The sequence below is a fragment of the Bos grunniens genome, chromosome 23, assembly GCF_055505025.1.
Source record: "Bos grunniens cultivar Pamir isolate PY7600 chromosome 23, Bosgru_T2T1.0, whole genome shotgun sequence".
Classification (NCBI taxonomy): Eukaryota; Metazoa; Chordata; class Mammalia; order Artiodactyla; family Bovidae; genus Bos; species Bos grunniens.
In genome coordinates this window covers 30,272,608-30,292,352 of record NC_141187.1, presented here as the reverse complement: position 1 = coordinate 30,292,352, position 19,745 = coordinate 30,272,608, and the positions used below count along the sequence as shown (strand labels likewise).

The 19,745-nt window shown below is 51.4% G+C and overlaps 1 protein-coding gene across 2 annotated transcripts; it reads right to left on the bottom strand.

Moving 5' to 3' along the window:
* Positions 1-328: 328 nt before the first annotated feature.
* On the bottom strand, positions 329-18,217 carry LOC147347168 (tripartite motif-containing protein 26). Of its 2 annotated transcripts, none has more exons than XM_086369634.1 (8): positions 18,106-18,217; positions 9,787-10,379; positions 9,527-9,622; positions 8,030-8,260; positions 3,777-3,799; positions 3,187-3,302; positions 2,914-2,946; positions 329-2,385 (listed from the first exon to the last, which is right to left on the bottom strand). In XM_086369634.1, the coding sequence occupies exons 2-8, from the start codon at positions 10,222-10,224 to the stop codon at positions 1,703-1,705; spliced, it is 1,620 nt and encodes a 539-aa protein (XP_086225760.1). In that variant the 5' UTR covers positions 10,225-10,379; positions 18,106-18,217; the 3' UTR covers positions 329-1,702. The 2 variants fall into 2 exon arrangements, with proteins under 2 accessions (XP_086225760.1, XP_086225759.1); XM_086369633.1 differs by having other exon boundaries at positions 9,787-10,274.
* Positions 18,218-19,745: the final 1,528 nt, after the last annotated feature.

The following is a 19,745-nucleotide window of genomic DNA, read 5'->3' as shown; positions in this document are numbered from 1 at the left end:
ACCCTTCTCATGGGAGCCCCTGCTCTACAGAAGCTAGATTTCAGCACTGGGTCACCACTGCAGGAGAGGAAGAACAAGCTGGAACCTTGGCATTGGCTGGTCTGTGCCCCAGGTGAAGCTCTTCTTTGGGGACTTCCAGCAATGACAGCATGTGTGTGCAGGCTGAGGGCAGTGAGCAAAGCTGCAGTTTTAAAGGACCCAGAAGAGGCACTGTAGAAAAACCTTGGCCTACTGCCAAGGTTCCTATCAATGGAACCTTTGTGTGGCCACAGACTGTGAAGGTCTGGTGATATCTGAGTCACAATTAAATATATATGAATCCAGGCTGTTCATTCAGCAAGTTTTTATTGAGCACCTACTCTGTGCGCAGCACTGAACTAGGTGTCATGGAGAATACAAGAGAAGTAGAAGACATGGTATCCGTCCTCGATGAGCTTACAAAACTAGAGGCAGAAATCAGAATGTACACGTGACTCAGGCAGCATGTGAAATATACAAAGAGCGCAACTTCAGACAATGAGGCAGCTAAGAGACCCCGAGATCCACAGCAGCTGGGAACAGTCTCCTAGAGCAGGGGAGGGGTTAAAATTAGTCAGCGGGAGATTGGCAGAATGCCTGGAATGGATAAGAATAAAGGCTGCGAGGTAATCTGGTAATTCAGCACAAGCTTGTGCTAAACTGTGGGCATGAGCGGAGCCTGGACAGAGGCTGGGACTGGGGGCTGGGCCCATGGGCAACGAGGATACGCTGTGATCCCTCTCGACAGGCAGACCTGGGGCGTTGCTGGGGACCCTTGCTGCCCTTCTCACAGCCTCACTCCTAGGAAAATCTGGATATTGAGGAAAGCTAGTGACAGAAACTTAATATTCCGCTGTAGCACCCACAAGGGCTTCCAAGGCAGGGGAGGTTTTGACTGAGTATTTGCCTTGGTGCTTCTATATGAACCAACCAAGAGCAGGATATTCTGGATTCTTTTAGAGACTCTCTTCACAAGGACCAACTCAGATAATTTACTGACCACTGACCACAACTGTTACCCTAAAGACATATATGTATCTAGATTAATTCCCCTGAAACCACAGATGGCTTCAGGGAGCCCCGCCTCCTAGTGATGGAAACCTCAGCCCTGGTCTCAGAGAAGCATGGACTCTGCCCTGTACCTTAAAAGGAGATGCTTTCTACTTGCACTCCAGGCGGCTTAACTGACCTGGGACATTTTCATGTACATTTAACTCTGAGTTGGGGTGGCGGGAGGCGTGCTCAAAGTGCTACGGAGGCAGGCAGCAGAAGGGGATTTGGGCAAAGGGGAAGCCATAGGATTGGAGGGCAGTAAAATGGCCTGGGGGGTAATAGTCAACTGGTCTTTCCCAAGAACAGCTGGTACGGGATGCCATTTGGGGCGAGGGAGGGCAGAGCTGGGTCAAAGGCAGTGGGGAGGAGGAGGGTGGAGCCCTCGTGGACTTCAGAGTCGGAAGTCAGCACAGGAACCCCAGGGGCAGGGAGAAGAGCCCCAGGGCAGGATGGATAGAAGAGCGCTGAAGAGGTCCCGAAGGGGCCACAGCCACAGGGAGGGAACGGCAACGGACATGGGGCCCCTTCTCTCGCCTGCTCCAGGTGCTCTGGCCAGACCCGCCTCTCCTGTCACAGAGCCCAGGATTCCAGAGAAGAGAAGCGTCGGTGGGTGTGGGCCTGGAGCTGGGGCTCAGGGTCTCAGCAGGAGGCGTGTTCCCGGCCACTTGAGCCACAGGAAGGGGAGCAGGCGCCGGGTGAAGGTGGCAGTGAAGGTGTAGATGAGTTCTTGTGACTCCGCGTTGGTGAAAGTCACGGTGCCCCCTTCGTAATCCAGGGCGATGCCCACTCTCCGGGGCCGCAGTGCTGGGAAGAGCTCAGCCTCAGGGCTGGTGTTGGCCCAGATGCCGGCGGAGGAGAGGCGCAGCGCCCACACACCATCCTCCGGCCGCAGGGAGAGGTCTCCCTTCCTCTTCACCGAGTCTCTGGCCACCCCCACCAAGCAGCTTTCCAGAACTTCCTCCTCCTCCTCCTCCGCTTCTTCCTCTTCATCCCCCAGCGACTCCTCATCCTCGTCCGTCTCCCAGTCGTCATATCCGTCCCGGTAGCCGGCCTCCTCTTCTTCCTCCTCCTCCTCCCCTTCTTCCGCCTCGTCCCCCTCGTCTTCATCCTCGGACCAGCCCTCCCTCTCCACCTCCACCTCCCAGTAGACCTTGCCCCAGGTGAAGCCCTTACTGCCCAGCACCCCCGGCTCACAGTCAAACTGCTGGGGGTACAGGTACGCGCCCTGGTACAGGCCGCTGTAGGTCACACACTTCCAGTCCTCCGACAGCTGCAGGTACCCGCTGGCCGACTGTGGGTCAAGGGTGACGCTCACTGTGGGGACAGAGGAAGAAGCAACGGTGTCACCAGCAGGCCGGGAGGGGACCCCAGTCTCCACGGCAGGGCTGCCACGCTGCATGATCCAAGGGGTATGTGCCACACCTGTGGCAGTGTGAGCAGGCCCCTCGTGGGTCTGCGGTGAAGGCAGGGCCAAAGGGAGCACACGATGGGGCCTGGGACAGAGAGGTCTCTGGTCTTACGAAGCCACGGCAGTTTGCTCCGAATACAGGAGCCACATGATCAGGCACATGCGAAGAAGTCAGTCACAGGGACTCAGTCAAAGGACAGGTGGCAGGACTTCTGAGGACAAAATAACCAACCTTGGGGCAGGAGGGGCCAGACTATCAAGCGGAGGCCTCTCCTCCCACCTGAAGAGCAGCAGACGGGTCAGAAAATACAAGGCGGGGCTGCAGATGTGCGGCTGGGAGACCGCCCTGCTGGACGTGAGGGCGGGCAGGCGGGGGCAGCACAACCCTGTGGGGAGAGCACTCTTTGTCTGAGAACAACCCTTTGGATACTCACCGGTCTTATATTCTAAGTCTCTCAGCAGCTTCCCTGGAGAGGAAAAATGGACAGCAATGACCCTTGAGCTCAGCAAACTTAGGAGCCTATTTCTCACAGTAATTGTCAGTACTAATTTTGTGCCAAGGGTCCATCTGTGAAGAAGATGGAGAAAGAAAACCCCAGGAGACCTCAGAGGAATGAGGTCAGAGACACACAATAAGGAACTAGATACCCTCTTCTCAAAGCAGCACCCAATCCTGATCCCACCCCAAGACCCTCCCCAACCCTTACCCTGGAATTCTCGCAGGCCCCGTTGCAGAGACTGAAGTTTATCTGAGAACTCTCCTGTCTTTTTTTTAACTACTCGAGCAATGGGTTTCCCAATCCAGAACTTCTTCCGTGGATACCTGAGATGACAGACAAACCTGTTACTTAGCTCCTCTTACACTTCTCTCAATCTTTGTGACAATTTATGAAGGAGGAGGGATAGGTATGATTATCCCAGGTAACAGAGAAACAGGCCCTCAAAGGTACTCAGTCCAAGGCTGAGCCAGGACTGACGACCACCAGCAGACTCAACATCCAGAGCCCTTTTGTCTACCAAGGTGTGTCCCTGAACCATCCTGTCCGGTCGCAGACGCGGATAGTGGGCCCAGGAGTGGAGATTACACAGAGAACTTGCCCTAGTACAGACCAAGTCTCCACCAGTTCTCAAGGATGTGCACTTGCTTCCAGGAGACAAGGTCATTGTGATGAACCCTGGGATGTGGGTACGTCTAACCCCGTATCACATGCTACTAATTCGGATCATGGCCAAGGAACAAGGGAAGGGACACGGGCACAAGGGAATGAGGCACACTGTGAAAACGAAACTCTGTTACCTGTTTAAGAAGTCTCTGGTGTCCTGGAAGGGAAGAAAGTACAAGCATCAGTGTGAATTGAACACTTCGTTCATATGTATCAACACTATTAGAGACCAGGCTGCATCAATGAACAAATAGTTTTTTCCTTATGAAGCTGACATTCTAGCGGCAGCAAAGGATAAAACAGAAAACAAACAAAATAATCACAATGACAGAGTGAATGGAGGGGGGCCAGGGGATGACTGAGCCAGTTTCTCTGAGAGGATGACACTTGTGCTCAGATGTGAAGAGTGGCAGGAAAGCAGGGTGCGCAAGGGCTTGGCAAAGGTGGCAGGGGCTGAATCATGCAGGGCTGGGCAGGCACAGTAAGGAGTTCAAATTCTGTGCCACATTCAGAAGAAAGCCACCAAAGAGTTTCAAATAGGGGAGTTATTGTATGTGATCTGCTTCAAAGTGACTGAGACTGCTAAGAACCCTCTAGAATCCATTCTCCCCTTCTTCCTTGTAGTAACAGAATCTGTGAAGTAACAGCTGGGCAGAGCATTACCAAAGACTACATTTCCCAGATCCCTTTGTAACCAGGTGTGGTCATGTGACTAAGTTCTAGCCAATGGGATGTAAAAGGAAGCAATGGCTATAATTTTGGGGTTGTGCCCTTAAAAAAAAAAATTCCATTCTTCTTCCCCTTTTTGCTTGGTTCAGGTTTGGAAACAAGGGTGAGCCCAACTTTGGCTACACAGCTGAGGACAACATCCCTTAAGGTTAGTGAAGCCACCAGATGAAAGTAACCAGCTCCCTGGCTGACCACATGGACAGCTGCCCTGACAGCTCTAGACCCCTCGTGTCTGAACTGTCACTGGGAGAGAAATAATTTGTTTGGCATAGCAGCTAGCCAAAATCCTAAGTGATCAGGCTCTTGGCCATCCTGTACAGAATGGATTAAAAGAAGCAATGCCAACATGGGGGGCAGATTGGAGACTGTTTTGTGGACCGGCAAGAGTAATGATGCCCTGACTAGGGCAGTACAGTGTGGCCAGGGAGGCAGCACACGCCAGGTGTGGAACAGACTGGGCATTCTGGTAAAGGACAACTACGGACAGGCCACAGTCTGTGCAGGATGGAGAATGGTGCTACCTGAGTGGCGGGACATGGTAGAATGGGGAGGGGGTTCTTGTGAGATGCTGGTCATTTCCTTTTTGTGAGCTAAAGCCTCCATAACACTTTATTTTTTTATTTTTTGTTTAATTTTTGCTTTCCTTTCACGTATTCCACAAATATTAAGTGCTTCCTGTGTGTCAGGTGCCACTCCAGAAGTGGGGATAGAGCAAGAAAAAAGAGACACAAATCTCTTAACAGGGGGAAGCAGAGAGCAAAGAATCAACCTAACAAATCCATGAGATGATGCCATTAAGTGATGAGTGCTATAGGAGAGAGTAGCCTGGAGGGGTACTGGGTAAGGGTGGGGGCAGAGTGACCTCTGAGAGAGTGAAATTTGGGAAACAAATGAAATCACGGACTGTTTCAGCAAATTCTCAGGAAGAACTTGGGGTCTTGCTCCCAAGAGGCCATCAAACAGGTGAGAGCTACATGGGTGTGCCACCATGAAGCAACTGCCCAGAGACTTGTTGCCCGTCTACTCGGCCCCTCAAAACAAGTCCAAGCCAGTTCCAGAGTGGTGATAAATCTGAGACAACAGCTCTGCCAGGAAAGTAAAAGTCGCTCAGTCGTGTCCGACTCTTTGCGACCTCATGAACTATACAGCCTGTGGAATTCTCCAGACCAGAATACTGGAGTGGGCAGTCTTTCCCTTTTCCAGGGGATCTTTCCAACCCAGGGATCAAACCCAGGCCTCCTGCATTACAGGAGGATTCTTTACCAGCTGAGCCGCAAGGGATACGTGGCATAAAAAGGCAAATAAATGGGCAGGAGGTGGGCAGGATTAGGGAGCGAAGAGGGTGCATGGTGGGACACAGGAGTTACTACTGCAGTCTCACAGAGAGAGACTGAGGCTCATCTAAGCGCAGGTTGTGAGCCGCCCAGAGAGGACGGGGCCCAGAGCACCAGTGCAGGAGCCCGTCTCCCAAAGGCTGCACAAGGGGAGACCTGGAAGTCCTGAGATGACCTGCAGCCTCACACGCGGGGCCTCCACAGGGAAGCCACCTGCCCATGGCTCCTGGAGGCCTCCCCCACCACCTCCAGCTCCTGGGGCTGTGGTGAAAGAGGCAGTCAGAGCAGCAAGCCTGGGGCAGGAGTCACAGCAATGCTGGGTAGTAAGAATCTGAAGGTTCTTCATGGGTGTGGATGGCCCCCAACAGTGGAAGGCAGAGTCACCAATTGCCACTCGACCCTGCAAGGCCCACCCTGGGCTGAACCAGGGAGCTGGTTCCTGGTACCCTCGAGGTGCCCCCACTTCCCCTAGCTCCCTTAAACCTCCTCCTGACAGTGCCGCTCCAGAGATCTTTCCTGTTCTATCACCTCTGTCAAAAGGCCTCTGTATTTATCTCCTGTCCTGCTGCTTGTCCCTCACCTCTATTTCTTTACCAGATTTTGGATCAGGACCCCCATCTTAGTAGGGCCTCATCCTTACTGTCCACTGACAGTCATCTCTGGGGAAATACTAACACCAGGGCAGGAGTTAGCTGTCCCATTCCCTTCAGCAAAGGCAGACCCAAACACACACTGACAAAACTCACCAGCATCACACTCCCGTGCTGACCTCCAGAAGACACCCACTTTCTCTCCCTCTCCCCTCCCACCCAGCCCCAGGGGTACCTTCTATCTGAGTGGTCTCAGAGGCTCTGAAGGCTGGGCCTCTGTCGGTCCACAAAGCTCTTCCAGGAGGACTGGGGAGAAGCTCCCCTCTGGGCAGACGCAACCAGATCCCCGCGCCCCAGCACCCTAGCTGTGCCCCTCTCTGTTGCACAACAAGTGCATACCCACACGGTGGCAGTGGCTGGCCGGTGGCAGTGGCTGGCCGCTGTGGGGAGAGGAAGGATGTGCACCCCTGAAGGGGAGGGAGAGAGGGAGAGGGGAGACAGCAAGTGATCTAGTCAGAGAGACAAACCTGAGGGAACAGAATGACAGAGGAGGAAAGGAAGGAGCCAGAGAGACATTCTGGACAAAGTGAGAGAAAAGAAGAGCAAGAGGCCGGAGGCCTGGGAGTCAGGACACCCGGGCTGGAGCTCTGACTCACTTCCTGATCTGCCCCACAGCCTGGGACGAACTCTTCCACCCTCTGGTCCTCTGAGACTTCATCACTGAGGGCTGGAGCGGAAGAGTTCATAATGCTTGAGTCAGAATCCACAATGACAGAGAGGCAGGCAGGGGCCACCTGTACGGCACACGTACCTGGGGGCCTCACCATCTCCCCTGACATCCCGCCACCGGCTTGCCCTGCCACGGGCCAGGGCCAGCGTTTCCCTAGACATCCTGGGTGGTCCCGCTGCCGACAGACAGGCCAGCCACCCCGCACCATGCAAGTAGAGGAGCTCATTATACAGGCCTTCTCCCGGCCTGTGGGGTCGGGGGCAGAGGGATCACACATGCTCCACCCAAAGGCAGTTCAAAGCCCTGTTCAAGGCAGTGTGACTCCTTTGGGAGGCTCCCGGTAGAAGGGGTTGTGGTGTCATTTCAACTTAGCAACCATCCATGACTCCAACCCATGACCCTCCCTTTTTCAGCATCAAAGCTGCCTCCTCCAGGAGGTGCCCCAGAGGCACCCTGCCTGCTCTCCACCCGATTCCCCGAGGCTGATGTCACAGGCCCAGAGAAAACCTCTGCCTTCTGACTCCCTTCCCCAGCTGCCCATCTCCTCCAGATCCTCTGGGTTCTTAAGAGAAGCCGCCGTTCAGCCATCCCTCAGCCACCCCCAACCCCACAGACTTCTTCATCTCCAGAACCATAAAAAGCCTCCCCCTAAACAGCATCTGCCAGTGACTTTGGAAGACAGGCTCGTGACAGCAGTAATGACAATGAAGGACAGTAATGAAAATACTAATAAGCTTCTCCTCCATTTCTATAGCACTTCTCAAGACTGTAAACTCTTGCTCATAGAAAGTTTACTTTTTGAAGTGACACCGTGCCAACTGTCTCATTTTACTCTCACGCAATCGCCACAGTGAGTGGTGGGGATAAGGATCATCGTCTCCATGCCTTAGATGAGAAAACGGAGGCCCGGGGAAGAAGAGACTCTCTAAGGTCCCCTGAGGGAGAGGCAGGGCCATGCCTGCTGTCCTGGTCTCCCAGCTCCCTGCCCCGGGGAGGTCTCTCACCTGCATGAGCTCTGCAGCTGGCTGCTGCGCCTTGCCCTCCAGCTCGGAGATGACCTGTGCCAGCCGGGCAAGCTCCCCGACGCCCCTGGTCTTGAACTTCTCCCTGCCCTCTGTGAGCTCCTGCTCCAGCTTCGCCAGCTGGCCCAGCAGGTGCTGCTCCCGCTCCCTCAGGAACTGGTGGCCCTGCTCAAACTCAGCCACGATGCACTGCCTCTGGTCCTGGAGCTTCTTCTGCAGGGTAGGAAGGGGGAGAAGGGGGTGACACCGCCGCCCCAGAGGGGAAGACCCCTCCAGGATTTGGCGTGGAGTACACACGCTGGCTCTTCGCCTTCGCTAACCCCATTCATGAGTTCTACAGTGTCTGGGCTGGAAGGGGCTTGGAGCCTTCCTGGGCCAACCTCCTTTCCTCAGGAAAGACATATAAGTCAGCCAGGTCAGTCCCCTCACGGGACTGGAAGCCTGAGTGCCTACCATCAGCTCTTCTAGGTAAACCAGTATGTGCCGGGGCCCTCTGAACAACACTATGAGTCAACACAGTTTCCAACTGGCGTGTGCTGCCTCTTCCAGGACACTTCCCTTGATTAATTTTATTCAAGCCTGACTAACCCTCTCTTCAGAATCCTCCCCAGTACGTGTAAAATATCTGCGTGCACACTACCCTTGCCACACAGGACTATCTCCTCTTTCCTCAGTGAAACTCTGGAATGTCTTCGACCGGGACCACGTTCTTTCTTGTCTCCCAATCTCCCTGCTGAGTCCAGGCTGGGACCCGGTCAGCATCTTCGCACACGGGGCGCCTGGAGGCACTGCTCGGGCTGGGCTGTCTCCTGCCTCACCGTGCCTCTCCCGGGGCCCACCTGCTCACTGCATGGACTGGCCCCAACAGCCCTCCACCCTCCAGTGCCCACTTCCCCAACAGACTCTGCCCCAGAAAACTGGAATCTCCTATCAGTTTTTTCCCTTCCTGATCACCTCTCTAACCAAGCACTCGATGTGCTGCCTCTGTTTTCTAACTACAGGCAACCATGGACTCACTGCACACAGCGTCCTCAGAGCTGGTCAGGCCTGGCCAAGCCCACCCCTCTCAGTTCTCCTCCTGGAGCCAGTTCCCTCCTTCCAAACCCTCTGGCTCCCCTCACTCTCAGGAATCATGTCTCCCGCTCTTTGAAAGGAAGGACAAAGCCAGGCCTTCCTCAGTTCCTCACACCCTGACTCTGCTGAGCAAACAGGCCCTGCAGCTAAGGTGAATCACAGAAGGACCTTAGCCGACATCCAGGCAACCCCCTCACTTGTGAGATGAGGAAGTAGGCCAAGCCCGCAGACCTCAGACTGGCAGGGCGTGGGCCAAAACCCAGGTCTCCCACTGCCAGTCCGGTCGGGGCTCCTCTCCCAGGGAGCCAGCAGCCTCCCAGCTGTGTCTCTACAAGCTCAAGAGCTCCTGATCTGCACGGCTGATACCTGCCTTAGGGTTCTCTCTCCCTTGACAGCCTCACTTACCAGCGCAGCCAGGATATCAGCTTCGCCCTTGGCCTGAAAGCCCTGAATTTTGTCTCTGTCTCTCCTTAGGGTACTCAGGTGGTTCAGGATTTTTTCCTGCAGAAAGACAAGCAGTGGGGATGCTCTGGGCTGAGGCAGGAGGGTGGGCTTGGGCCGAGTCCCTGGCCAACGAGAAGCCTTCCAAGGGGCCTGCGCCAGGCCTCGCCTCCAGGTGGGTGCCGAGCAGAGCATCCCTCCCTGAGGGGGAGCAGAGGGCTTACCCTGTGGGGCTGGGCCGCCTTCTCCACCAGGACGGCCGAGTGCGGCCTGTGCTCCCGGGACTCCCGGCACATGACGCACAGCAGCTTGCCGTCGTCCTCGCAGTAGTAGTGCAGCTTCTCCCGGTGCCGCTCGCACAGCCTCACGTCCGCCTGCTCCTGGGCCGCCTCCCCTGGCTGCCGGCCCCTGTCCACCTTCAGCCGCTCAATGTTCTCCACCAGGCTGGCCAGCTGCCACACTGGCCGGATATTCTCCTTCTTAAAAGGCTTCTTGCACAGGGGGCAGACGGGGCGGCCCCCTGAGATGGAGCGGATGTCAGTGGTACAGCTGCGGCAGAAGACGTGGCCACAGTCAATGGTCACTGGGTCCCGCAGGTAATCGAGGCAGATGGAGCAGGTCACCTCCTCTTCCAGACTCCGCAGCGGTGCCGATGCGGCCATGGTATCCCGAACTCAGAGGGGCCCCTGTTCACCGGCTGGGACTTCTCCTCCTTGGGGACCAGACACGGAGTCAACAGCAGGCCCAGCAGAGGGGCAGGAGTGGCAGCCTCACATGGGGCTGCGTGCCCAAGCAATCGACCAGTCAACTGCAGCTCCTATGAGGCTCCCCCAGAATCAGAGGGAAAGGACCTTACTGATCCTCAAGTCCAACGCCCTCATTTTACAGATGAGGAAACTTGAGGCCCAGAGTGTGTAGCTTGGAAGAAGGGAGAGCAGTGCAGGTACCAGCCCATGCCGTACTCTTGGGAACACACTCCTATCTCCAGACCCTTTCCTTCCATCTGCTGGAAAATTGCTCTAATGCACCGATTATGAGAACAAGACACCAGATAACTACCTGCTGAACTGTCATAATATACAAATCCACAACACCTACTATGTGCACCGTGCTCCCTGAGTTGTGCAGTGCATGGGCTGCACAGCTGTTCATGAGGGGCCTTGACAGAGTCAAGAGACTCCTTTGTTTGCCCTGCAGACTTCAGGTTGCAAAGACTAAGTACCCTGAGGTTCTTTACTAAGACTCAAGGAGCATCAAGAGGTTGAGTTCAGGTGTCCTCCTTTATAGATGTTTCCTTGGGCTGTGTGAGTTTTTGACTGGGTTCACTTGCCCTAGAGAGTTGGTCCCTACCTACGCAGTCTGCTGGCAGAGCACTGCCAGGCCACAATGGACTTGGTCTCAGCTGTGCCCCTCCATGCAGCTGGCCTGGTCGCCCTACTGCTAACAAGCGTGACTGAAACCAACGTGGGAGGAACCTTCAGGTGGCTCTGACAGGGATGTGCGGATGAGAGCGTGGCCCTCAGAGGGAGCACAGAAGTTGAGCACAGAGGACTTTAGTTCTGTTTACCTCTGCAGCCTTGGTGCACCTCCTGTCTGAGGTTAGGAGCCTCAGCACACCTAAACCAACAGCTGCCTCCTGCCCTTACACTGTGTGACAAGAGAAAACTCATTTAAGTACTCTGAGCCTCAGTTTATCCATCCATAAAATGGGGAGAGTCATACTTACCTTCAAGGGGTTTCTACATGGATTGAGTAAAAGAATTATGCTAGAAGTATTAGGCATAAGCGTGGTATTGAGGGGGAATCTAGAAGAGAATCCAGAACCCTTGGCTCCCAAATCCAGTGCGTATTCAAAGCACAAGAAAAGCAAGAGTGGAAATTTAAAGTGGCAGCAAGAGAGGAAGTGGATGAAACGCCACGGTGACACATGGGCTCCAGAGTTAAAGTCTTGTGGAGAGACCCATGGTAGGCCACCGGAGCAGTCTCTGGGAAGACAGCCAGCAGACAGGGCACACAGGTAACTGCCAGGCTGGAATGAAGCTCTTGGAACCACAGGCAAATCAATCTGATTACTTATTATGTACATGAAAGTTCATTACAACAGAGTTCAGTGGCCTTCAATTTCTTTCACGTACTGACACGAATGAGCTAGAAATAAAGCCCCAAAGAGAAAACAACACAGGAATACAAAGTCTACTTGAGGATCTAACACAGCAGTATATAAAAAGTGCTTTATAAAGTCAAAGTACTGTACAAATGTAAGGGATTATTTTACTACTGACAATGAACTCCAACCAGAAGCTCCAACAGATTTAGAAATGCGTGACTTTAAGAGATGTAACAGGTGTGGAAAAGACCTGTACCTACAAAGCTCAAATGAAATGATTATAAGAATTTAACTGGTAAATGCAGGTAATAAAGTTTTTAGAATGTTAATAAGGATGGTATAAAGTCTAGGAATTGCCTGGTGCAACTCCCTGGTTTGTCTGTTGAGGAAGTGAGCCTAACCCAGCACTTGGAAATGTAACACAAGGTTCAGTTCAGTTGCTCAGTCATGTCTGACTCTCTGCGACCTCATGGGCTGCAGCACGCCAGGCTTCCCTGTCCATCACCAACTCCTAGGGCTTGCTCAAACTCACATCCATCAAGTTGGTGATGCCATCCAGCCATCTCATCCTCTGTCGTCCCAACACAAGGTTGGGACCGGTGGGCGGCAGTGTTGGTGATTCCTGTGGGCACTGGAGCCTTCAGCAATCACTTTGCTAGGGGCTTGAAAGTTCAAAGGTTGAGGTTATTTGTTTCTTTTGTGGTAATGGGGGATGGCATGTGTTTATCTTTAGGGCTAGGAAATTAATTCTGTTGCAAATGACTATGAAGAGCTTAGCTATGGCTCCCAGTCTACACAAAACCTGATACCCTCATCACTTGGAGCAGGGGTTCTTAACCCAGGCTCCATGCTGGACTTTGATGCATCTTTAAACCCCCAACATTATATGAATGATTGCATATGTACTAGACGAACGAACCTGTCCAAGGATTATGGAAGAACACCAGTGAAAAAGTGTAGGAGGAATAATAGAATTAGAAAAACATCATCTTGCAACCCCCACTATATAAGACAAGGATCATCATCTGATGCTAAAACCATGAGATGAAGGGTACCAGGGGACAGGACGGTACCATGGTGCCAAGGTACCGCCCAGTGGGTTACTCCCTAATGTAGCTTGCTAAGGGAGATCTGGTGATGGCTTCAGCCAGTGACCAAATCCAGCATCGCCAATAAAGGGACAGACTGGCATATGTTTCTCAGTGTGGTGCCACAGGAATTGTAAAATGTCACCTTTGCAGTAGCCCTGCCAAAAGTGTTTGACGAGAATGAATCAAATCTTTCGACCTAACTTTCAGTTTACCAAAAATACAAGGGACAGAGATGAGCTATAAACCACATCATCAGGAAATAATCAGATAAATCGAGAACATGAGACATTCCCCAAGACAACTGGCATGGTCTTCTAAAAAGTCAAGCTATGAAAAATAAAGCAGGATTGTTCTTGATATAAATAGACTAAAGGGAAATAACAACCAAATGCAAAAACTTTGATTGGATCTTGGCTTTTTAAAAAAGTTATAAAACACTTTGGGGACAATTAGGAGAAACTTGACTAAAGACTGGGTTTCGGATCATATTGAGAAATTATTATTGATTTTTAATGGCATTTATTAAAGTTATGTATGAGAATGTCTGTGTTTTTAGGCTACGCATGCTACAGGATTTAGGACTGCACAGGGGCTTTCCAGGTGTTGCTAGTGGTAAAGAACCCGCCAAGAACTTTGCCGATACAGGAGATGTAAGAGATGCAGGTTCGATCCCTGGGTCAGGAAAATCCCCTGGAGTAGGAAATGGCAACCCACTTCAGTATTCTTGCCTGAAAAATTCCATGGACAGAGGAGCCTAGTGGCCTACAATCAATCCATGGGGTCACAAAGAATTGGACATGACTGGACGACTGAGCACTCATGCACATGTATAATATAATACCACTACAACTTACTTTTAAATAGTTCAACAAGAAAAAATAAAAATCTGAAAAATTCTGAGGTGAGGGGCTAGAATTTTCCATCCTTCTTAAAATAATCTGTACAAGGGTCTGTAACTACTAAAGACCCTGGAAATCACAATAGAGAGATGTTTGTGTCTGACACTAGTAGAAGCTCAAGACACAGGTGCTGAACAAACGATCAAATTCAGAGGACTGGAAGGCAATGCTAATTGCATATGCATTTGTTTGACAGTCTGCTGAAACTAATAAAAGAAACGCGGTACATTTCTATGTTCAATCCCATTGCTTCATTATATAGGCTCCATCACAAATGCATAACAAATATTGAAGACAGCTTACTCTGGCATTGCTGAAAACATGTAAGATCCAAGGTGTAAACCTTGGGTTGAATCCAGGTTCAGGTTTGGGTTCAACAGCCTGGTGACTGACAATGTCTTGGTGACAGTATTTCTGTAGGATCCACCTTACTGGCCGTTTACACACCTCACGTTATTTAACGCTCAGGATACTCTTCTCAGGAAACTGAGGTTCACGGAGGGAAGCAACCTGCCCGACAGCACGTGGCAAGGATGCAGTGTCTGGTGCTGACGCCTCGGCCCAGTCCACTACACTCCCTTGTTCGCCCAGGCAAGCTGCACAACTGGCCCTAATACCCGCTCCTTTGTCAGGAGGCGCCGATGAGGTCATCTCAATGGAAGGGCTTTGTAAACAGGAGTGTGCTGACAGAAGGGGCACGTGTTACTGCTGATGCTGAGTGAAAGCACCCTCTCCTCACATTCGACAGGCAGTGCGGTTCCTGTACGAGAGCGGGTGGACCTGAACACCCACTCACACCTCATAGCCAGCCCTTTCGAGCCAACGCAAAACTGACCCTCTGGCAAACTCCTCCCTAGCTTATCACGCTCCCCTGTGATTCTGCCCTTTCTATCACTTGTGCCTTCAGCATAGCCTGATGATCTCGACAAATGTCCACAATAAGGGGTAAAACTATCACTCTCCTTGCCATTCCTGGCTCTCGGAAGGACAGAACCATAGAAATAAAAGCCAAAAAAAGTCTTCACAATGGCATGGTCCACCCTACTCCCTTTACCCAAATAAATGAGAATTCTGAAACCTGAGGAAGTCATTTCATGAACTACCTTCTACCAGAGACAATTCACCTCTGCTCAGGGTGGACAGGTCCTCTGTCCCTTCAATAAACGGGAAGCTGGCTGTGATTCCACGGAACCAGGTAGAACTGGAGACACCAGCATTTTTACTGTGCAACATAAAGTCACTGCTGAGATCAAGAGTCACCAATTGGTTTCTTTCGTTTTGACAACTGGCCATTAGGCAGGAAAAAGCCAGTTTAACTAATTTAGTTTTTTCAAGATCATAAATGGAGTCAGTGAAATCAACAACTATGGGTTAGTGAGGTGGAGACAGTCTTATTCAACCTCCAGAGGCAGGAGGGCCCTAAGCCACCAGCTAGGGAGTTACTACTTTACATCAAAGTTGAGACACCTATGTGACCACACGTTTGCATCTTTCAAATGTGGTCAGTGACATGCCATAATGTAACTGGCAAAAGGCTTTTTCTATGTGAAACATAAAACAATGGATGACATCTTAGATTTGATGAAACGTAGCGTTTATCTTGTATAAAACGCTGCCAGGGTCATCCAGCATGTGCAATTCATCTTGTCACCCTCCTGCTTCAAAACTCCTGAGGTCAAAGCTGTACTGCAGGACACGCAGGCCCCCTATAATCTGGGCCCCACTTACCGACCAGGCCTGAATCCTGCTTCAGCCTAATGTTAGAGACAGTGAGCCAGAAAGACAGCCCCTTCTTCACCACCCCTACTCCCCACCCCATGCTCCTGTACATGAGTTTGTCAGCTCCAGCTCATCCTTGAAAGCCTGAATTAGATATGCCCCAGTATCTGTGGTCCTACCAGTGACCATCCCACCTCTGAGCTGAATGAATTCCCTCCCTCAGGAAGCTCCTACAGACGCTGTTATTATAGCTACAGTCACACTGCTTTCTAATTGATATTTTTACCCATCTTTCTCCCAAGCAGGATGTGAACCCAAGGGTCATGTCTCACTGATCTTTCCATATCTTCAATATTAGACACAAAGTCTGTAAATGTTTGTGAGGCTAAATGTTATCCTATGATTCCAGAGTCCCACATCTTCTTCATTCTCCCGTCAACACACTCCCCTTCCCACTTTGCAATCTCATTTCAGCAGGAGGCTCCAAGGGCTCCCCTCGGATTAGACACTCCTGGCCCAGCTTTCCTCTCTTCACGCATATAGTTTGGGAGTGGGGGGGTGGGGAGGGTCACTGCACTTCTACCAACCTGGCAAATTTGAACTCACTCTGAGTCAATGAGTGAGTGTTACTTGCTCAGTAGTGTCCAATTCTTTGCTACCCCATGGACTGTAGCCCACCAGGTTCCTGTGTCCATGGAATTATCTAAGCAAGAATACTGGAGTGGGTTGTCATTTCCTTTTCCAAGGGATCTTCCTGACCCAGGGATCGAATCCGAGTCTCCCGCATTGCAAGCAGAGTCCTTCATTCTGGATGCCAGCCAATAAGCCTTTGCTTTTCAAAATTAATTTCTTCCCATTCTCCATGTCTTTTTCTATTCAGAGCCTAGTCTGAAGTCACCCCAAGAAGCCTCGATTCCAACTATGGGCTCTCCACTGCAGTCGCAGGGTCTTCTGCAGCGGTCTGAGCCCAGCCTGTCACTCCCTCCCCATCTGAGCCCAGCCTGTCACTCCCTCCCCACTTTGGGGGAAGTGACATCTAAGAAGCCACATTCTGCTCCTCAGTTTCCTTACCGCTTAACAAGAAAGAATAATGTCAAGTTTGCCAAGCTGACTTCATGCGAGGTCACACAAGTGAAAAGTGTTCTCAACAGCAAAATACGCTATAAAAATACATCCTAGAAAGGAGCACAAGAGCTAACCGAAAAGAGCTCCCAGTGGCTAAAGTTGCAACAAAACGAAGTAGTACTGAATTATAACCCTGAGTATAAAATAAATATCCATGAGCCCACACTGATAAAAATAAATGAATAACTTAATAAATAAGGCAAAAGAGACAAATCTCTCATGCAGAAGAATTGCAAATAACACAGGTACAGAGTTGCCCTTAAGGAGGGTGGAGCACACTCCCCACTCCTCTGCACAGGGTCTGACTACTTTCCAAAGAGTACAGTATGGCAGGGAGGAGTGGGGGAGGGGGGAGGAGAAAGTTTACAATGGAGAAGCCTGACAAGCACTGCCTCAGCCAGGTAATCAAGACCAACATCAAGTCCTAAAGCATGTTCCCTTGATGTGAAGTGATGAAAATGGCAATCTACCTCTGTGGTCTTCCTCCCAAGAACCCGTAAGCCAGTCTTAGGGGCAGCCTATAATATAACATAATATAATATATATAAGGAGTATTTTCCAAACTCTCATGATTATAAAAAAAGTTTGAGAAACTGCCACAGCCAAGGGGAGCATAATGAGAACTAATTAGAATATGGTAACTTGGGTAGAATGATGAGACAAAAAAAGTACTTAGGTAAAAACTATGAAAATGTGAATTCTGTATGTATGTTGGCCAATAATAATGTATCAGTACAGGTTCACTAATCATTAAGAAATGTTCCATATTAATGTAAGATATTGATAAATGAATGGGGGAAAGGTTTGGGGGTACTGGGAACTCTGTACTAGCTTCCCAATTTTTCTATAAATCTAAAACTGTTCTAAAAAATAAAGTCTATTAAGAAAAAACGGAATTACAATTTGAGGTACAAAATAAAGTCAATTTTTTAAACAGTTGATTCTTTTAAACTTGGGGCAGGGGTAACTCTAAGAATCTTGATTTTTAGCTCAGGGTCCCTGACATTGATATTTGTTGTTGAATGAACCAATATCATTCTCGGGAAGCGCGCACAAACCGTCGTAGTGCCAAACTCTATAATGTACTGGGAATTTGGAGGTGTTTGCTTCTCCTTTGCTCCACAAAGATAAATTTACTCACTTTTCTAAGGGTGAAAAGCAGCAGGGAAAATGCTGAACTAATGGGCCAGAGGAAGGAGTGAATGCAAAGCTCCAGGTATACGTGGCTAAACCGGTTTATTCTGACCAATTAAAAAACAAAACAAAACAAAACAAAAAACACCATGACTTTGGTCCTGGGGCCAGACTGGCAGTTTACACGGCTCCAAGAAACGAGACCGTCATCTGGAGACAAGAATGGATGGGTGCCCGAGCTGGACACGAGAAAGTGAGGAAGACCCACGAGGAGAGAGCGAATGGAGGCCCAAGCCAAGCAGGAGGATTAGGCCGGCAGGGAGGACGGCGCGAACTTCACCCTTCTTCCGAGCGCGCCAGACAGCCCGGCCCCATTCTGCCCGCGCGGCCACGTTCGGCCGCTCGGACCCCGGGGCGCGTGTGTGACTGCTGCTCTGCAGCATTTCTCACCGGGCACCCCCTACTCACCGGTCCCCAGCTCCGGGCCGCGAATCCCGAGCTGGGGTCGATCTTTCCCTCAGCGGTCAGTTCCGGGTCGAGCTCCACCGCCTGCACCCAGGGCGACCGCGCGTCCCCGCCCGGTAATCTCCCGGCTTTCCGGAGCCCTCCACCGAGATTTCCCCCCGGACCCGCACCCGGATTGGTCGCTGCTGAACGCCGCCTCCCAATGGGAGCCTTAGCTCCCTTACGTCACTGATCACTGGGCAAATCCCCAGGCCGTCGCGGAGGGTGGGACTGCAGGGTCAGAGAAACCGAAACTGAAATGGTGCAAAGCCTAGGTTTAGCGGCTGCTGTATTGAGTTTGGCGCGTGGTGCGCGCACCTGCTCTGCAGGGTGGAAGAAGGCGAAACTTAAGGCCTCATGAGACCCCTTTGTAGGACTCTGCAATGGGTGAAACCCTCCCCGCCTCCCGATTTCCGCCCCACCGGGAGGGCATTTGGCATATAAGTGGCGTTTGCCAGGTGCTCAACATTAAATAGGACTCCATGACCCTAAAGCTTCCCGGGAGGCTCAGAGGGTAAAGCGTCTGCCCGCAATGCGGGAGATCTGGGTTCGATTCCCTGGTAGACTACAATCAATGGAATCAGAAAGAGTTGTACACTACTGAGCAACTGCACTTCCCTGACCCAACCTGGCCTACATTTGCTTCCTGGATCAGGCAGGATCTCAGCAAACTGATAGTCTCAGGGGTCTATTTACAAAAATTAATTACCGTTTCTGAGGTGTCTACGAGGAGTAAGGCGCTTTACATAAACTATCTTTAAATCAGGCAGGCATTTTTGTCCCCATTTGACAGAAGGGAAAACTGAGATTCCAAGAGCTTAGGGGCCTGGACTGTTTCCCTCTTTGGTGCTGGATTCAGAAACCACAGAGCCTGAAAAACGGACGGGCATTCAGGGTCCCAGGATCCTTGGTGGGGAGATTTCCTAGAAGCTCATGCAAGTCCACCCCGCCGCCAGGCAGGGAAGCTGACCAGCCCCAGTGTCCGGGCCGCTCGCTCCACTGCTGTGCAGCGACTCCTCTGCAGTTGTTACTGTGTCCCAGGCACAATCTCCCCTGGGCCGTCAGGACAGTCACCGCGGTCAGCACATAGGCCCTCCAACTACCTATTCTTTTTAGTTAGTGTTTTGGAAGACATGTTTAAAATGTTCCTTAAATGATCTCATGCTACTAATTTGTCCTCTCCCTGTCTCTAGGACTTCCCTGGTGGCTCAGACGGTAAAGCGTCTGCCTACAATGCAGGAGACCTGGGTTCAATCCTGGGTTTGGAAGATCCCCTGGAGAAGGAAATGGCAACCCACCCCAGAATTCTTGCCTGGAAAATCCCATGGACGGAGGAACCTGGTAGGCTACAGACGTTGCAGAGAGTCGGACAGGACTGAGCGACTTCACTTTCACTTTCTGTCTCGAGGAGGTACTTGCTCCACCCACAAGCCATTCTGTGCATCCTCCAGCCACAGAGGTCCTTTCTCCTGCTTAAAATTCTCCGCATCTTCCCAGCCAACCTAGAGAGACAGGAAGGCTTCTGCAGGGCCTGGGGGGCTGACACAACCGGCCTTCTTCTCTCTCTGACTTCCCTCTTGCCATTTCTCCTTAAGTCCCGGTGC